We start from the raw sequence: 18956 nt of genomic DNA on the forward strand, positions 1-18956 counted from the left end.
AGTGAGTTCCTACTGACAGTTGTCTTAGGAGGGACAAACCAGTGACAGGGTGTTGGGCACCCAAGGCTCATCGATGCGTGAGGGCAACGAAGGCTATCCTGTCTGATCCGAACTGACAGAAGGTCTACTGGTCACAGAAAATGTAAATGATAGTTACGGGAGGAATGTGTCACAACACACAGTGCATAGCACCCAGCTGCATATGGGCTGCGTAGCTGCAGACTGGTCAGAGTGACCATGATGACCCCTGTCCACCATCAAAAGCACCTACAATGGGTGCAAGCATCGGAACTGGACCTCGGAACAGTGGAAGAATGTCACCTGGTCCGATGAGTCTGTTTTCTTTTACATCACGTGGAAGGCCGTGTACATGTGCACCTGCCCCGTTTACCTTGGGAAGTGATGGCACCAGGATGCACTGTGGGAAGAGGAGGAGGGAGTGTGATGCTCTGGGCAATGTTCTGCTGGGAAATTCTGGGCCCGGCCATTCATGTGGACTTTGACATATGCCACCTACCTAAACATTGTTGCAGGCCATGTACACCCCTTCGTGAAAATGGTATTCCCTGATGGCAGTGGCCTCTTTCAGCATAATGCTCCCTGCCACACTGCACACATTGTTCCAGAATGGTTAGAGGAACATGACTAAGAGTTCAAGGTGTTGACAAGGTGAATTCCCCAGATCTTAATCCGATTGAGCATCTATGGGATGTGCTGGACCAACAAGATCTATAGCTGATGAGTCAGCTGTTATCACAAACAATCTGTTTAACAAGTTTCTATATTGGCCTTGAGAAGTGTCAATAAAAACCACGTTCCATGTCCCGCCCTTTTGTTTTGAAGAGCATCAACTATAGCGTCTGCTCATCTATAACATCACCGTCAAGGTAAAGTATCTCCTCTTGTTCTTTGAAAACAGTGTTAAAATGTGTACAACTATGAAAGGAGTCCAAAAGCATACATTTGTGTAAATAACACTATTGTTTTTTAGATTAAAGTGTAGTGAAGAGATTGCCTACATCGTGCTGGCTCTGTGATTTCCCTGACAACCAAAGCCATTCATGCATGCACAATGTCAGGTGGCTTTAAAAAGTAGACTATACCAGCCATATACAGTTGTCAGATTTTCATCTTTGTGAAAATGGGAGTGAAAGCTATTTCTGCCAGGCAATTTATGGACCCAAAAACGCATCTCAAAACCAAACTGTCCACTCAACAACCGGACTAAAAACCCAAGTTATAAAACTGATTTTGTTCTAAAATAGCAAATGAAAGCTCAGATTATATCCAAAAATGTATTCACTAGCAATCTTTAACCTACCAACAGAGTGCTGGGAACATGAACAGTTAGACTCGAGTAACTGAACATGCGCCATTGGAACCCATGATAAGAAAACCATGTCAATGTTCGCTAACAAGAAATCCATGAAAGTTCAATTAAAATATCAAACAGTTCACTAACATCAAATAAAATCAAAATTGCATAAAATCCCAAAATAAATGCATAATTATATTATTTGTATTTTTTGGGAAGAAGAAATGGTATCATTATCATCATCAAAAAAATAAAAAGGTTACACATCACATTTTTCAATAGGTGCATTAAAGCAGCAGATCATTATATTATATTTTCCTGGCTAGTCGAGCTAATGCACATGCGCAGTCTCGAGTTGATTTACAGGTGATGTCTCTATCTAAAATTGATAGGCTTTTTAATCTGTAAGCCAGGACTTCATTTTCTACATCCACCATATTGGGTGTTCCAATTTCTCCCAATTTATTTTAATACAAGTTCTCCATCTCTGGCTAAATAGGATGCTTCTCATTTCTTAAATTGTGCTTCCTCGTTTCTAAACCCTGTGACCTGGAAACTGATCAAAGTCTGGCATCATGAAGGACATATAAACTCTCTAAATGCAGCATGAGGAGGCGAGGATCAAGGACAGATCAAGACACCACAGGAGCATCCAGTGCTGAATACTTTTTTTGTGGAAGCACATGGCGCATGCATAAATTCTCCTCCCCCTTCATATCTGACACAACAGTTTTAATTCAAGTTTCAGTTTTGCAGTTTAAATAGACCATAATTGTCAGATACATCAACCGTGCATCTTGTTAGGATTATTAGGATTTATTATGTATATATTAATAAATCAAGTTTCAAGAACATAACAGCAAACGCACAGAGGTAATTAAAACATCAGCCTGGGAAGTCCGTTCAAAATGTGAAAACAGAAGTTTACTTTGGAACTTCCAGCTAGAAGAAATTAATCAGGTACATAGGTAGCTGTCTGAACCTGCTCTGAATTATTGCCTGCCACACCTCCGCCAGTGCCTTCAGTCATCCAGCAAAGGGGTCATCAGCTGGGAGGTACCCATTAAAGATGGTTTGCCCCAATAATCAAGGCCAGTGTGGCCAGTGTAATTCACAATTAATATGACGCCTTATGCCTATGGACATAATACATTATGTTGTGTTCTGTGCTATCATTCCTAGGTTGCAATACTATTCCAAGCCAATAGGGGACACTTTGTCATGTTAATGTGAATTCTACCTGCAACTACAGATAGTGTTGAACTACTGAGTGTTGGCTGTGTGCAGTATGATGCCGTTAATAAAACATGCAGATAGTTTTTAACAAGCAGTCCAGTACTTTCATTTCTTTTATTACGTTAAACATTACACATTACATCAAGCCAACTTACAATACCAATTTACAATTTATAAACATGTCCATGCATGAAAGCCAAAACCAAGGAGGCCTAATACTGGGAAAAAGCTATCTAATAATATTTGCAATTTAAATGTTGCTTACAATAATTTTAGTTTTGTAAGGATACACATTTACTTTTCAAAATTTGAACTGACACTGAATGCTCAGGCCAGCATAATTTACACTTCGAAAATTCCTGATGTTGTTATAACAATACAAAAAGCACTTACCAATTTGCTAGAAGTGAAAATCAGACCTCCATTCCTGTTTATATCTCAGGTTTTAAATCCATAAGGATCTCTTTCTCAATGGCGATAGCAGCAGTGCTAACAGTTATAGATCTTGTGCTCTTCGCTGTCAAATTACGTACATCACTTAAAGCTATGAGTGATTGCGTCACTCATAGCCAGCTAGAAGGCCTCGACTGGGACATATCCTAAAGACGACACCCACCACGAACAAATAAATCAATCTGATTGGCTGATGAATCTGGAAATCTGACTTTCGATGCCCATTCACTTGAACTGTTGAGGGATTCTATAGAAATTCTGAAGGCATAACAGGGTGGAGCTCAAACTCAAGCGCTGCTTTGTTTAACAAGCTCGGCTTTGGGCATGCGATTTGTGAAACAGGTGTCATGCTTTGCTTGATAGCATCAAGGAAAAAATTCTGATTGGATAAACTTTTCATTTTTTGCTATTCGTTTGTAGATGAATTAGAAGTGGAAAATGATAGAAAATAAATAGGCAAAAAGGTGAATGAGAGTGAAAGGATGAACAAATCTTTATTTATTAGGCATGTTAGGCTAGCAGAGAAGGCTTTGCTGGCCCTGAGAATTCACCACTGATCATGGAACATCTCCTGGTGGTGGGGCAGTCCTCAGGGAGGCCACCCCTGCAGCTGGACAGATACTTTATATTGATTCTCATTCATGCCTCCCCTTTAAGACATTCCTCCTTCACAGGTCAATACATGCAGCCAGGGTTCAATACACATTCCAATGAGTAGACAACCTCTATGTCCAAGGCCTCTTTTTTGTGGGAAAGGACAACCTACCAGTTTACACCTACCACCCCTCCATTGCCAATACACAAACCAATCCCCCAACAGTATAAGTTGGAGAGTGACGTATGACAGCATCAAGCACTCATCTTGGCATAGTTTCGTCCACCACTCAATCACTTTCTAGAAACCCTTGGATAAGGACCAAGTGGGTCAGAGCTACCCCCTCCCCACACACACACTCCTTTCCATCTGCCACATACTACCTTAAGTAGTAGGGGCGGCTGTGGCTCAGTTGGTAGAGCGGCTCAAACATTTTCTTCAGAGACTTCAACGCTGCTCCAACAATGCCAATGTCTTTCAATAGGTGCTTCATTGATTTCACCATAAATCCTTGACACCCAACCTCCACCAGGTAAGTGTCAGTCCTCCAACCACTTTTCCTGCACTCAGCAGCCAGATCAGCATATTTAAGCTTCTTCCTCTCATTGGCTGCCTCCAGTCCCTCTTCCCATGGGACAGCAAGCTCAATCATTATGACTTTTCAGGAAATGTCAGCCTCTGGCCAAGGTTGACCTCCATTGCCCATCGCTTTCAGGCACCAGGATTGATCTGGCTTCCCTCAATGCAGTGCCTTGTTCGTCGCCTCCCCTTTTAACAAAATAACTGCCTTTGAGGAGCATGATGACCTTTGTTTGCCTTTACTCTACACACCTCTTGGATCACTGCCAGGTTGCACAGGACCTGATCAAGCCACCACCTGTATCGACTATGTGAAATTGTAGTAGACATAGGGGAAAAATCTATATTTTGTGATCACATCACAATACTGTATAGATCTTTTCATGACAAGAATCAATATTTTTTTATACAAATTTCACATTAAGATTTTTGGGCAAAAAGGAGATTGACCACCACTCAGAGCAAGTATTTGAGAAGGTGAAACATTATCCAAACTTAGAACAAGCTAAGAACATATTTACACAAAGGAACAAAGCCCAATGCGGATGAATGAGTCAAAAATGAGTAAAATATTGCATATTGTCTATGTTTTGAATCACAATACACTGAACAGAAAGAATAAAAAAATAGCTTCTAGTGCTGTACAGGGTAATAACTAGGGATGACCATCTCTACTACAGTAAAATGGCATGTAGTTCATGTATTGAACATCCCCAAACAGGTGCATAAATCCTCTGAAATACCTCCCACAAAATGAATAAACTCCAGCAACTTCCATCGCAACCAGCTCATGGTCTGGGAAATACATACAGCATGCATGTTCAAGCAGACTTCTTGGGTGTGTTCCACTCAAAAGTGATCATATCTAAGCCCTGAAGTGCTGTGTGAAGTCATCATTTATGCTGTTTGGAACACAGGTCAAAAAACATTTTATCCAACTAAATTTCTCCAGTGCATTGTTTCGTCCCACACACTGTGATGATTTTTCATGAGGGAGAGAGAGGATGCTGAATAAAAATTTAAAATTTAAAAAGCAAAGTGGGTTTTTTTGTTTTAAAAATAATCTTGCTTAAATATATATATATATATATATATATATATATATATATATATATATATATACACTCACCTAAAGGATTATTAGGAACACCATACTAATACTGTGTTTGACCCACTTTCGCCTTCAGAACTGCCTTAATTCTACGTGGCATTGATTCAACAAGGTGCTGAAAGCATTCTTTAGAAATGTTGGCCCATATTGATAGGATAGCATCTTGCAGTTGATGGAGATTTGTGGGATGCACATCCAGGGCACGAAGCTCCTGTTCCACCACATCCCAAAGATGCTCTATTGGGTTGAGATCTGGTGACTGTGGGGGCCATTTTAGTACAGTGAACTCATTGTCATGTTCAAGAAACCAATTTGAAATGATTCGAGCTTTGTGACATGGTGCATTATCCTGCTGGAAGTAGCCATCAGAGGATGGGTACATGGTGGCCATAAAGGGATGGACATGGTCAGAAACAATGCTCAGGTAGGCCGTGGCATTTAAACGATGCCCAATTGGCACTAAGGGGCCTAAAGTGTGCCAAGAAAACATCCCCCACACATTACACCACCACCACCAGCCTGCACAGCAAGGCATGATGGATCCATGTTCTCATTCTGTTTACGCCAAATTCTGACTCTACCATATGAATGTCTCAACAGAAATCGAGACTCATCAGACCAGGCAACATTTTTCCAGTCTTCAACTGTCCAATTTTGGTGAGCTCTTGCAAATTGTAGCCTCTTTTTCCTATTTGTAGTGGAGATGAGTGGTACCCGGTGGGGTCTTCTGCTGTTGTAGCCCATCCGCCTCAAGGTTGTGCGTGTTGTGGCTTCACAAATGCTTTGCTGCATACCTCGGTTGTAACGAGTGGTTATTTCAGGCAAAGTTGCTCTTCTATCAGCTTGAATCAGTCAGCCCATTCTCCTCTGACCTCTAGCATCAACAAGGCATTTTCGCCCACAGGACTGCCGCATACTGGATGTTTTTCCCTTTTCACACCATTCTTTGTAAACCCTAGAAATGTGCGTGAAAATCCCAGTAACTGAGCAGATTGTGAAATACTCAGACCGGCCCGTCTGGCACCAACAACCATGCCACGCTCAAAATTGCTTAAATCACCTTTCTTTCCCATTCTGACATTCAGTTTGGAGCTCAGGAGATTGTCTTGACCAGGACCACACCCCTAAATGCATTGAAGCAACTGCCATGTGATTGGTTGATTAGATAATTGCATTAATGAGAAATTGAACAGGTGTTCCAAATAATCCTTTAGGTGAGTGTATATATGCATATATGTTTGGGTCAATGTAAAACTATTTGCCAATTCATTTTCCTATATGAACCAACCCTTATGCATCATATTGTGGTCCAGTCCATTTTAGGTGAGGTATGCCTGACATTTTCTGGGTTAATCTGCATATTCCCAAACAAATCTCATCACAGTCTTTGTGTATTGTGTTAAAAAGCTTCTAAGGTTGGTGTAACTGCAAATATTTCTCTCAACAGACTAGATGGAGATTTGCATAAGCTCTTTAGCGCTAATCCCAGCCACCAAGAAATTCTGTTTTGCTAGCTTTTCTGTCTCTTTCTGGCTAAAGATGACATTCCAGCAGTGTACACATTTTTCTGTATCCTATAATAATAAAGCAAGGTCAGCTATCCATTCATTTCATGAACAAAACAGATCTGAATTCAATACTTAAAACATGATATGATGTATGAACAGTTCTTCATTAGCTAACTAAAGACAATAATAATAATAAAATAACAAAACTAAAACCATAGAAATGTGTAAATTAACAGCACAATGTTGTTTGAGACACTTATCTTGATGCTTTGGTCTAGATGTGCAGGCACAGTAAAATATTATAAAGCTTTGAAATATTCCAAGATAATTGTCATTTCAAGGCTCAAAGACTCCAATCTGGCAATATATGCAGACTTAAGCTTGACTTGGGGTAGCTCCCAAAGGACTTGTCAGACAATAACATGACATTCAACCGAGACATAATAAGGCAGCATTCAGATTGACTGCAGATACTGAACCTGTTCATGCCTTAATGAACTCCACAGGGCTTAGACCTCTGACTATTTCATCTTATTATATACTGCACGTGTGTTGTGTATATAATTATATATATATATATATATATATATATATATATATATATATCACACTCAATGAGCACTTTATTAGGAACACTATGGTCCTAATAAAGTGCCCGACATTGTCTTCTGTTGTTGTAGAGTGGTTATCTGAGTTACTGTAGCCTTTCTGTCAGCTCGAACCAGTCTGGCCATTCTCCATTGGCCTCTCATCAACAAGGCGTTTCCGTCCACAGAACTGCCGCTCACTGGATGTTTGAGACTGTTGTGTGTGAAAATCCCAGGAGATCAACAGTTACAGAAACACTCAAACCAGCCCATTGGGCACCAAAATCATGCCGCATTCGAAATCACTGAGATCAAAATTTCTCCAATTATGATGGTTGATGTGAACATTAAACAAAGCTCCTGACCCATATCTGCATGATTTTTGTGCACACTGCTGCCACACGATACGCTTATTAGATAATCACATGAATAAGTAGGTGTACAGGTGTTCCTAATAAAGTGCGCATGAAGTTTATACAGTATATTTATCGATCAGCCTAATATTGTGTAGGTCCCCCTCGTGCCGCCAAAACACCGCCAACCCGCATATCAGAATAGCATTTTAGATGATATTCTTCTCAACACAATTATACAGAGCGGTTATCTGAGTTACCATAGACTTTGTCAGTTCTAACCAGTCTGGTCATTCTCTGTTGATCTCTCTCGTCAACAAGATATTCAAATAACCGGTCTGTATAATTGTGTTGAGAAGAATATGACCTCAGAATGCTACTCTGATATGCGGGTTGGCGGTGTTTTGGCGCACGAGGGGACCTACACAATATTAGGCAGATGGTTTTAATGTTGAGGCTGATTAGTGCATATATATATATATACAGTATATACAGTACTGAGCAAAAGTTTTAGGCACTTAAGATGTTTCACAAAAACATTAGTCTTAAGATGGTTATTTACATCTTCAGCTTTAGTGTGTGAATAGGAAAAATACATTTTAAAATCTCAAACATTACTTTTGCAAATAGAAAAGATTAGAATTAAAGAACAGGGAGCCCTGCAACATATGGTATTGCTCCCACAGAGCCCTCCACTAAACATCGAGTCAGTCTGAGATTACATAAAGAGACAGAAGCAATTGAGACAGGCTAAATAGAGTTCTCCAAGAAGCTTGGAACATCCTATCTGCCAACAACCTAGAACAACTCCAGGTGTACCTAGGATAATTGGGACTGTTTTAAAGGCAAAGCTTGTCACACTGAATATTGATTTAACCTTTTTATGTTTACTGGACTTTGTATGACATTACGGTAATTGATAAATGAAAATTATGTATGGCATTATTTTTGAAGACACCCTCACTATGCAACATTTTTCAGAAGTGCCTAAAACTTTTGCACAGTACTGTATATATATATATATATATATATATATATATATATATATTAGAGCTGTCAAAGATTTAAATATTTAATCGCATTTAATTGCACAATTTATTTGTAGTTACTCGCAAATAATCGCAAAATCTTTATAAACATGAGTGTAAAATATGCACAAAACCAACCCCACCAACAGAGTTGAACAACAGAAAATACGTATTATGACAGGATTTATTCACTTTTTTTTTTTAAATTTTTAACAAACATAATCTTTCCAAGAGCACAGTAGAATTAAATAACTCTGGTCATGTGACTCTTGGCACCACTCATCTCATTTACAATTGACAACTCTGTGTAAAATACTTCAACAACTCTTTTTAGACCCCGGTCACAATTGTAACTGGTGGGATTAAATGGGTTATTGACAGTGTAGATTACCAGCAGGCTTCCGTTAGCAGGTAATCAGTAACTCCGCTACGCTCCCTATATGCATATTACGCAGTCTGTATATGTAGGGCACCAACTCCCAAGGGGGTCACCAGAAACTCCACCATCTGCCTTTACTGGCACGTTATACGTTATTCAAGGACCCGTAGCCATAGCGGAAACACAGAAGATTGCCTCGTGCTTACAATTTCATTTCGTACTCGCACTGAGCCTCACAACTTTCGTACCACGCCACGCAGTGCAAGGCAGATGTTAAAATGGCAGCTGTCTTGCAGCTGCAATCCTGTTACAAAGTTCCGAGCTCTATCTGTGGTTTGCGGGCATGTTCTACTGCTGAAATGCTTGGCGCAGGTCTCAGCATAATGTCTCCCACTATCTGTTTAACCGACGGTCAATGCAATTGAAATTAGCGGTGTTTGCACGAATTGACTCACTTCTCATGAACTACGGTTAATTCAAAGGGTCATATTACGTGTTAACGGCATTTAAAAGAAATTGTGGCGTTAAACAAATTTTCCATTAACGCGTTAATTATTGCGTGCATTATACTCTAAGGTATAACTATGAATAGTTAATTATTATAATGTATTATAATTGTGGTTATAATTATTTATGAGATGTTATAACATGTTATAATGTGTATTATGAGACATTACTAATGCATAATAATGCGTTTACGTTGCATTATAAATATGGGCTTCATAGAAAATGTTACCAAAATATTATTTGGAATACAAAATTGTATTTTGTATTCTGTTTTCTTAAGTTAGAAATTAAGAAGAAAATGGTAGTTCTTAAGAATGTTTCATGCATCGGCACCTGGAATGTATTGTGTACTTTCCTTTCTCATTATTTACTGCATTATTTGTGTACTAAGTATCATTTGCTGGGTGTGTGATCCTTGTTGTCTGTCAACTATTTTTATAGAATTACCAATGTAAAAAATAAAAAAGGGAAAATACATGTTCTATTCTCATGTAATTCATAAAAAATATGAAATGATGCGTGTAGACCTGCATCATATTGATTTCTGATTTTCTTTTCTGCCCTGTTGACTATGTGTGTGTGTGTGTGTGTGTGTGTGTGTGTGTGTGTGTGTGTGTGTGTGTGCAGATTTCACTATTTGTGAGGGCCACATTTTTTTTTAAATGTCCTCACTAATTTATTAAAACTTATTGAAAACTGACTAGTGAGGACATTTTAGGTGGTCCTTACTAGTTAATATGGCTCATTAATCAGACAAATCATGTTTTTCTTTAAATCTACCGATGTGCACAGGTTGTGTGAGGGTTAGGTTTAAGGGATAGAAAATATCATTAGCCTTGTGTGAGAACAAACTGAAATGTGGACGGAAACGCCTTGTTGATAAGAGGCCAATGGAGAATGGCCAGACTGGTTCGAGCTGACAGAAAGGCTACAGTAACTCAGATAACCACTCTACAACAACAGAAGACAATGTCGGGCACTTTATAAGGCCCATAGTGTTCTTAATAAAGTGCACATTGAGTGTATACTGTATATAAACACAAGTCTATGAAATGTCTTCTAATATAGTGAACAAATCTTTTGTGTTTGTAGTATGTACAGTGCACACTAAAACTAAATGTGGGTCACATGGTATGAAGCTAGTTTTTCTTGTCAAACAATACAAAGGTAAGAACTAATAAAATTTATAAAATAATAAATTTACATAAAAATACAATAATGTCAAAATCTTGATTTTCAAAGATCAATGAATATACCATTATTAAGAATAAGTGACACGTGTGGCTCTCCAGTAAGTGCAATAGCTATATCTAGTTTTTGGATTTCAGAAATGTACATCCACAGTGCTCTGGAATGCATCATTAAGGGTCCAAACACAAAAGTGCTGAAGATCTACATTATCTGTCCTGATTTTCTTATTATTCTTTTTATGCCCTAAAACCGCAGAAAAGGGCCTTTAAATTAGGTGGGATAGTTTTTTTTTTATTTTTCTTCAGAAGAAGTTTTAACAAAAATACAAAAATTCTAAAAGTTTCTAAGATGTGGTTTATTTGACATGGAAGAACCCCTTATGCTACTTATAACAAACAGTAGCTCTGTTCCAAAACCTACCTATCGTTTTAAGCATTAAAAACCCACTCTAAGGCGAAGGCTGTTCCCAACAGAAGGCAGCAAAACTATGATGCCTTCTAACATACCTCGTTTTGGCCTAAATCTAAGGCAGAATTGCATGTTTCATTCAAAGATAAGACAATCCCAGAGTGCATTGTGACAATCCAAGTGATTGAATTCCTCCAAAATCAGTGTTGACAATATAAGTACAAATTTACTTTATGTATATTGGATTTAATACTGAAAAGTAAATTGTTAAATCCAATTAAAATTTGACTAATTTACCCAATAATTCTGAATGCTAAGAATAATTATGCGTTGTATCTCCTCAAACGCTTAGCAGCATAACATCAGACACTATTAAAACCAATTGAGAGTCAGAGTCAAGTGTCCTGTGCAGTTATCATGAATAGAGCTGTTTTGTGTAGGGTGCATACTGGGTGGGTTGGCTTCCAATGTAGAGCTTGTCATGCTGCCTTAAATGTCACTGCTTGCTGAAAATAACAGCTTAAACCAACTTGAATTTCCATGCTTGTCCACACTGGTTAATGCTGGATAGTGCTAGTTTGGTACTGGTCTAGCTGGTGGACCAATACAACTATTCTTTTGAAGCTGGTTGATCAAGCAAGTCTAAGCTAGTTAAGAAGCACACCATCAGCATCCAAAACATCAAAATTATCAAATCAAAGTGGATCATGTTCCACAAAATTCAGGCTTGTCCAGGACAATGTAATATTTCTTTCTTCCCCAATCCTTCCTATTGCTCTCTCGTTAATCACAGAATGTGTTTTCTGTGTGAAAACCTTTTCACAAACACACACACACAAGCATCTGAAGGAAACAACTTTTCTGAGAGATATGCACTGGAGTCTGTTGACCTAGTTTGAGTAAACGTGAGAAAAAATGTAATTATAAAAGTGCCTGTTCAGCCTGTGAGGAGCAGATTGTGTTTTCATTATGTAGACTTTATGTGTGAAATGAAGAGAAGAGAGAGTTTGTGTTCTGGAACAAATAATCACATTTAACACGGATCTTCAGCACTATGGGAAAAATAGCTGAAATGTAGCTGTGTTCCAAAACCTGCTACCTAGACAGCATTTTAAGGTACCATAGACACACTCCCAATGCGAAGGCTGTAACACAGCAACATGATGTGCGACATGGAGTTTCTTCAAAAAGCGTATCAAACCAGTCTCAATGTGCCTGCTTGTTGACTGTATCAAAAGAGTACCAAAAGCAGTCGTATTTGCTTGCGGTTAAAAGAGTATACACCACAAAAAATTTTGACCACCTAATATGCTAATATGCTCTTGGTCCTCCGCATGCCACCAAAACAGTGGTGACACACCAAGACATGGACTCTACAAGACCCATGAAAGTGTCCTGTGGTATCTAGCAGCAGATACTTCATGTCCTGTAAGTCCGATATGCTCAATCGGATTGAGATCTGGGGAATTTGGAGGCCAGGGCTACACCTTGAACTCTTCATTATGACAATCAAACCATTCCCGAAAAATGTGTGCAGTGTGGCAGGGTGCTTTATCCTGCTGAAAGAGGCCATTGCCATCAGGGAATACCATTGCCATGAAGGGGTGTACCTGGTCTGCAATGATGATTAGGTATGTGGCCTGTGTCAAATTGACATCCACATGAATGGCTGGACCCAGGGTTTCCTAGCAGAACATCGCCCAGAGAATCACACTCCCTCCACTGGCTTGTCGTCTTCCCACAGTGCACCCTGGTGCAATCACTTCCCCAGGTAAACGGCACACACGTACACAAATGTCCACAGGATCAAAAAGAAAACAGGACTCATTGGACCAGGCCACCTTCTTCCACTGCTAAGGTCCAGTTCTGACGCTCACATGCTAGTTGTAGGTGCTTTCGATGGTCGAAAAGACCATTGGCACTCTGACTGGTCTGCAGCTACACAGCCCCATATGCAGTGTTGTGACACATTCCCACCGTAACATCACTAAAATTGTATGTGACTTATGCCACAGTAGACCTTTTGTCAATTCAGACAACACGGGATAGCCTTCGTTGCCCTGGAACCTAACTTTGTTGCCTTGGGTGCCAAACAGCCTTGCTGTTTCAGAGATGCTCGGACCCAGTTGTCTAGCAATAACAATTTGGTCCCTTAGGTCTTTACTCCTGCCCATTTCTCCTTCATTCAACACTTTGAATATGAGAGCTGATTGTTTGTTTACCATCTAATCTACCCAGACCTTGACACGTGCCCTTGTTAGGATATGATCATTATTTGCTTCACCGGTGAGTGGTCATAATCTTTTGGCTCATCAGTGTACTTTGAAAGGCTGAGCACTCAACCATGTGCGAGATGATCTGAACCGTGGTAAAATGAAGTGAACCTGAGCCTTTAGAAGGTAGCTGCCTATGTAAATGGTAGACAGCAAGACAGCTTACTAGGTTTTGCACCACAGCCAGTTGGGTGGGTTTGGTGGTTGAGGGGGTTGAATCTTATAGCATTGTTTATGAAACACACAACAGTGGAGACTAGCATTTTGTCCACCAGACACAATGTGATAATACGACAAGCCATGATAGTTTTCTCTTCCAAATAAATCTGAGCCGGGTTTCCCCATCCACTGTCAACTCTCATTGGTATAAAATCCTGCTCATCATAACTGTACATCAAATATGTTCTGATTGGCTGTTATTGGGCTGCATCATGCAGCAGTTTTGCATCAGTGCTAATCTTGTCAACGAAATTACTGATGAAAATTTGTTGAAGGGTTTTTGACATTTTTTCAGTGATAACGAAAATGGGACAAAAAAGACGCATAATTACGATATTTGTTTAATTACAACATTGTTGATGATGAGAAAAAAGTAATACAACAACATAAATACTACAACTACAATTAATTTTTTTTACATTTTTGTCTTGGACTTATATATAAGGTTTCTGATATGACTTCATCTCATGTGAGTGGTAATGATTTTTTTACATGGGTTTCGATATTGCAATTCATTTGTTTAGAAGTTAATCTTTTTAAATCAGGAAAAATTATCTGGAAAGAATAGATTAAAATAATCATAATAAGATTGTCATAATATGTTGGGGATTTCTCAGTTTCTGCTGCATGAGCTGAAAAAGCTGAACACCTGTACAACCAACATCACAAACGGGTTAATTACCTTACTCACACATATCCTATATATGTGATTTTAATGAAGCCACAAACACACTTTGCTCTACCCTAACTTTCTGCCGTGGCAGTGTCTGCCCTCCTACCTCCAGGGCAGCACGTGCCAAAACCTCCAGGCCCTGGCTTGTCAATACACTTTGTGACCCCCAGACTAAATTCAGGGCTGCTGAGAGGAAGTGGCGCAAGTCGATAGCACCAGCTGACCTGAGCAAGTATCAATCTCTACTTTCGTCTTTCTCTTCTAGTGTTTCTGCTGCCAAGGTTATCTATTAACAGAATTAGATCAGTAACACTGCAATTTCCCGCCAACTGTATACAACTATCTCTTCTCTCCTCAATCCTCCCCCACCTCCTCTCACTGCTTTTCTGACTGATGATTACTTTGAAAATGTTTTCACTGACAAGGTGATGAACATTAGTTCTCTAAACAAGTGCTTCTCAAACTTTTTAGGCCAAGTACCACCTTCGATCAAATCAGAACATTCACCACCAATGTTCATTCAAATATTTTTTCAGCATTCGGCACATATACATTTTTAACGTAGTCTTAAGTATTGTGAGCAACATACACGATGCCATATTTGATTATTACCAGTATTCTTGTAGTTTACACAATCAAGATCAGCAAGAGTATGTTTCTAAAATCAAACGTACAATATTAACATTTAGGAGTTTTGCAATCCAGTTCAAACAAACTACAATATACATTTAGAAATTTGGGGCTTAGGCATTGCTAGACACTGTTTTTCATCTCAGCCCCCCTAAAATTAGGCAGCTAGCATCACCCTTAAAAATATTTGATAATGTGCATGTGATCTATGAAAACAGCAGGTGCAGTAAGTTATCTGAGGTTCATTTTTACTCTGAATCATGCACTTACCAGTCGTTAACTTTAAAACTTGTCAAACTAAGTATTTTCCTTCTCTCTAGTCATAGGCAGGCCATTGGTGACATAGCGGCAATGATCGTGGCTCAGCTGTCAGATGTGCACTCCTTTTCTCTGTCCCTCTTTCGAGCAATCTTCCAGTGAAATCAAAATCAAAATACAGCTAAATACAACCCAGTGTCTTTGAGTCAAAAGCACTATTTAAGATCATAGACTTTAAGGAAGTCTGAGAATGTGTAAAAAACAAACGGAATTATATCTTGCCTCATTAGTATTTGATGTTCTGTTTTCTGCATGGGAATAATATTGTGGTGTGCGCACAGAGTCATCAGTGCAGCCGCGTGCAACGAGAATATTACCAATTCACATCCTGCACTGCCAATGTAAAAAAAGAAAAAGGTGCGCTATCTTAAATATATATTTAAATTGTAATCATACATTAGAAATAAAACATGGAAAACAATTTAATTTAATTTTTTTTATATAAATATCCTGGGTCGTGCTGTGTACTACCCGGGGCACTCTGCGTACCACTGCTCTACACACACACCCACAACCGCTCCCTTCCGACATATCTCTCTCTGTTTTCCTCTTTCTCTATTCTTTCGAGACAGATGTCTCCAAAGGTCTTCTTTCCAACTGTCCTACTACTTTTCCTCTTACCTTGTTCCTTCTCATCTTCTGCAAGCTGCCTCTCCACCAATCCTGCCCACACTCACACACATCAGCAATACATCCCTTACAACTGGAACCTTCCCCAAAACATTTAAGCATGCTTGGGCAACCCCACTGCTCAAAAAAGCAACACAATATCCAACAGTACTTGATAACTACAGACTGGTCTTTCTCCTACCTTTCCTGTCAAAAACTCTTAAGAGGGTTGTGTTTAACCAGCTGTCTGCTTTTCTTTCACAGAACAACTTACTTGATAGTCATCATTCTGGTTTAGCAAAAGGTTATTCCACAGAGACTGATATCCTATGTGTAACTAAAACTCTGAAAATAACAAAAGCTAATTCCAAATCATCTGTCCTCATCATCCTTGACCTTGCTGCCTTTAACACAGTGCACCACCTGATCCTCCTGTCCACCCTCTCCGACCTGGGCATCACCATGCTTGGATGGTTTGAGTCATACCTCACAGGCAGATCCTTCAAGGTCTCCTGGAGAGGAGAAGTGTCCAAGTCACACCAGCTGACCACAGGTGTTCCTCTGGGATCAGTAGGCCTACTTGGGCCCCAACTCTTCTCGATCCACAAAGCATCACTCCGACCTATCATAAAGGCACATGGCTTCTTCTATCACACCTACTCATATGCAGCTCTACCTGGCATTCCAGCCTGACAACCTCACTGTCTTTCAGATATCTCAGCCTGGATGAAGGAACAACTCCTTTGTTCAACCTTGCCAAGACAGAACTTCTGGTAATCCCTGCCAACCCATCTGTTGACCACAACCTCACAATTCATCTTGGTTCAGCAATACTTACACCATCCAGGACAGCCTGGAACCTGGGAGTGGTGTTTGATGACTAGATCTAGTCAGCCGCCTGGTCTTGGAGGTATACACTTTACAACATTATGAAAATCAGAGCTTTCCTGTCTGAATACACTCCTGGTCTAAGCTCTTGTCATATTAAGACTCTGCTACTGCAATGCTGTTTTGGCCAGCCTCCCAACTAGCACAAATGAGCCACTGCGGTTGGTCCAGAATGCGGCAACGCGTCTTGCCTTTAATCAACCAAAGAGGGCCCACATTACCCCCTCTTGATCTCACTCCACTGTCACTGCCTGCATCAAAATCAAGGCTTTGACTTAGGCCTTCAGGACAGATGATGAAACAGCACCCTCTTACTTCAACTCACTCCTCCAGGTATATGTCCCTTCTCACTCCCTGCATTCAAAGAATGAGCACCGCCTGGTGGTTCCACTGCAATGAGGCACAAATCCGCTATCCAGATCATTCACATTCCTCAGTGGTGAAATATGCTTCTAACCCCCACCCAATCTGTTGAGACCTTCTCAACATACAAAAAAACAGCTGTAGACGCATCTCTTTCATGAGCACTTAATCAGTCCACAAATATAAGGCACTTGCGTTCTATATTTATAAAAAAAATGGTGTCTTTCTTTGCTCTAACTTCTGTACTATGCCAGCTGCAGGATCTGCAGAGCGATCCTGCAGATATTGATTTATATGACAAATTGCTTATGTTCCTAATTTTTTTAAATCGCTTTGGATAACAGAATCTGCTAAATGACTAAATATAAATGTAAACTGTGAAATAGTTGTTACTTGTAGTAAAACCAATCAATATCACCAATTTAAAGTGGGACAAAAAGATATATTATACGATGGGGGGCAAGTCCACCCCATCCAAGCAAGGATGCATGCAAACATTACATAATTTATGAGATTGTAATGCCTCCTAAATGCAAGCATGTTTCAGGGGCTGCTAAATAAAAAGGCAAGCATGCAAAGAAAGGTTGATAGGCAGGTGAGGTGCTTCACTGGTGTCTGTTTTTTTGTCAAAAGACAAAAATTATGACTAAATAAAGAACGGTGTGAAAATGAACACTGTTTAGTATTCAGGCTGGACAAACAATTTCCTTGTCGCTAGAATGCTATTACATCGCATTAAGTCAAGAGCATTTGTGGTTTTAGGTAATGTGAACTGAACTGCCTCACCTTGCCATGGCAGGCTTGTTGGGAGAGCTCAGAGGAACACCAGAGATGAGCTCCTATTTTACATGATTTACACCGCAAACCCTGCTTAGAGTTCCCTAGAAAGACAAAAAAATAGCACATGTTGGTCCAAATAACTTTTTATGACTTATAGGTACTTGTAATACCTCATGTTTATAAAGTTCAAAATGTTGTGTTCCACTAAAGAAAGAAAGTCATATGGGTTTGGAACGACATGAGGGTGAGTACATTTTGACAATTTAAATTTTTGGGTGAACTAAACCTATTAATATTTATTGCAGCCACAGGGTCTGTGTGTATATAAAGTTGGTATCTTTACATACCTATTATCATTTGTTTGCACAGCTGACAAACAGTTGGTCGGCGAAACACATATTCCTGAAAAAAGTGTTTCTTCTCTTGGCAGGACTGTGATTGGAGTGAGGATTTAGAACTGAGAGAGATGGAGGGACTGACAGCGGGAGACTGTGATGACAGCGATGGGTTGGGGCTGATCGATGGTGACAGTGATGGTGAACGATCAAATGGCAGGGGACACTCCTGAAATGGTGGAGATGGAGGTTGCAGAGCAGGTGAAGGATGTTCAGAGATGAAGTCTGGATAACGCCGAGCTTCGTTGTTGGTGCGCTGGAAGAAGTTCTCAACACTTTTACTTCTCATGACCGACTTGAAAGAAAGAGAGCGCTTCAATCGCTGGAGCTGCAATGAAAGACAATATCACATTACAGCTACATTCTAGAAGAGACCAGGGAAAATGTTGTGTCTATCTGTGCTGATGTAAGGACTTGATGCAATCAGTACTTATTCCATTGTATCGACAATAACATAAGGATTAGCTCTGAGCCTTAGGGCTGGGTGAAAATATCGAGTTCCCTGATGCATCACAATCTCCATTTGAATGATCCTTAAATCCCAAGATCGATCTTTTA

General features: G+C 39.7%; 1 protein-coding gene across 1 annotated transcript in view; it reads right to left on the reverse strand.

The window, feature by feature from the left end:
- Nucleotides 1-18956, reverse strand: part of LOC127626532 (SH3 and cysteine-rich domain-containing protein 2-like) — a 71008-nt gene that overhangs the window by 31313 nt on the left and 20739 nt on the right. The window contains exons 2-3 of the mRNA XM_052102398.1: nucleotides 18351-18726; nucleotides 18010-18104 (exon numbers count right to left, since the gene is read on the reverse strand). Coding sequence (XP_051958358.1) covers nucleotides 18010-18104; nucleotides 18351-18726 — 471 coding nt within the window. The remainder of the gene's footprint in view (nucleotides 1-18009; nucleotides 18105-18350; nucleotides 18727-18956) is intronic.

Source organism: Xyrauchen texanus, chromosome 33 (assembly GCF_025860055.1).
Source record: "Xyrauchen texanus isolate HMW12.3.18 chromosome 33, RBS_HiC_50CHRs, whole genome shotgun sequence".
Lineage (NCBI taxonomy): Eukaryota > Metazoa > Chordata > Actinopteri > Cypriniformes > Catostomidae > Xyrauchen > Xyrauchen texanus.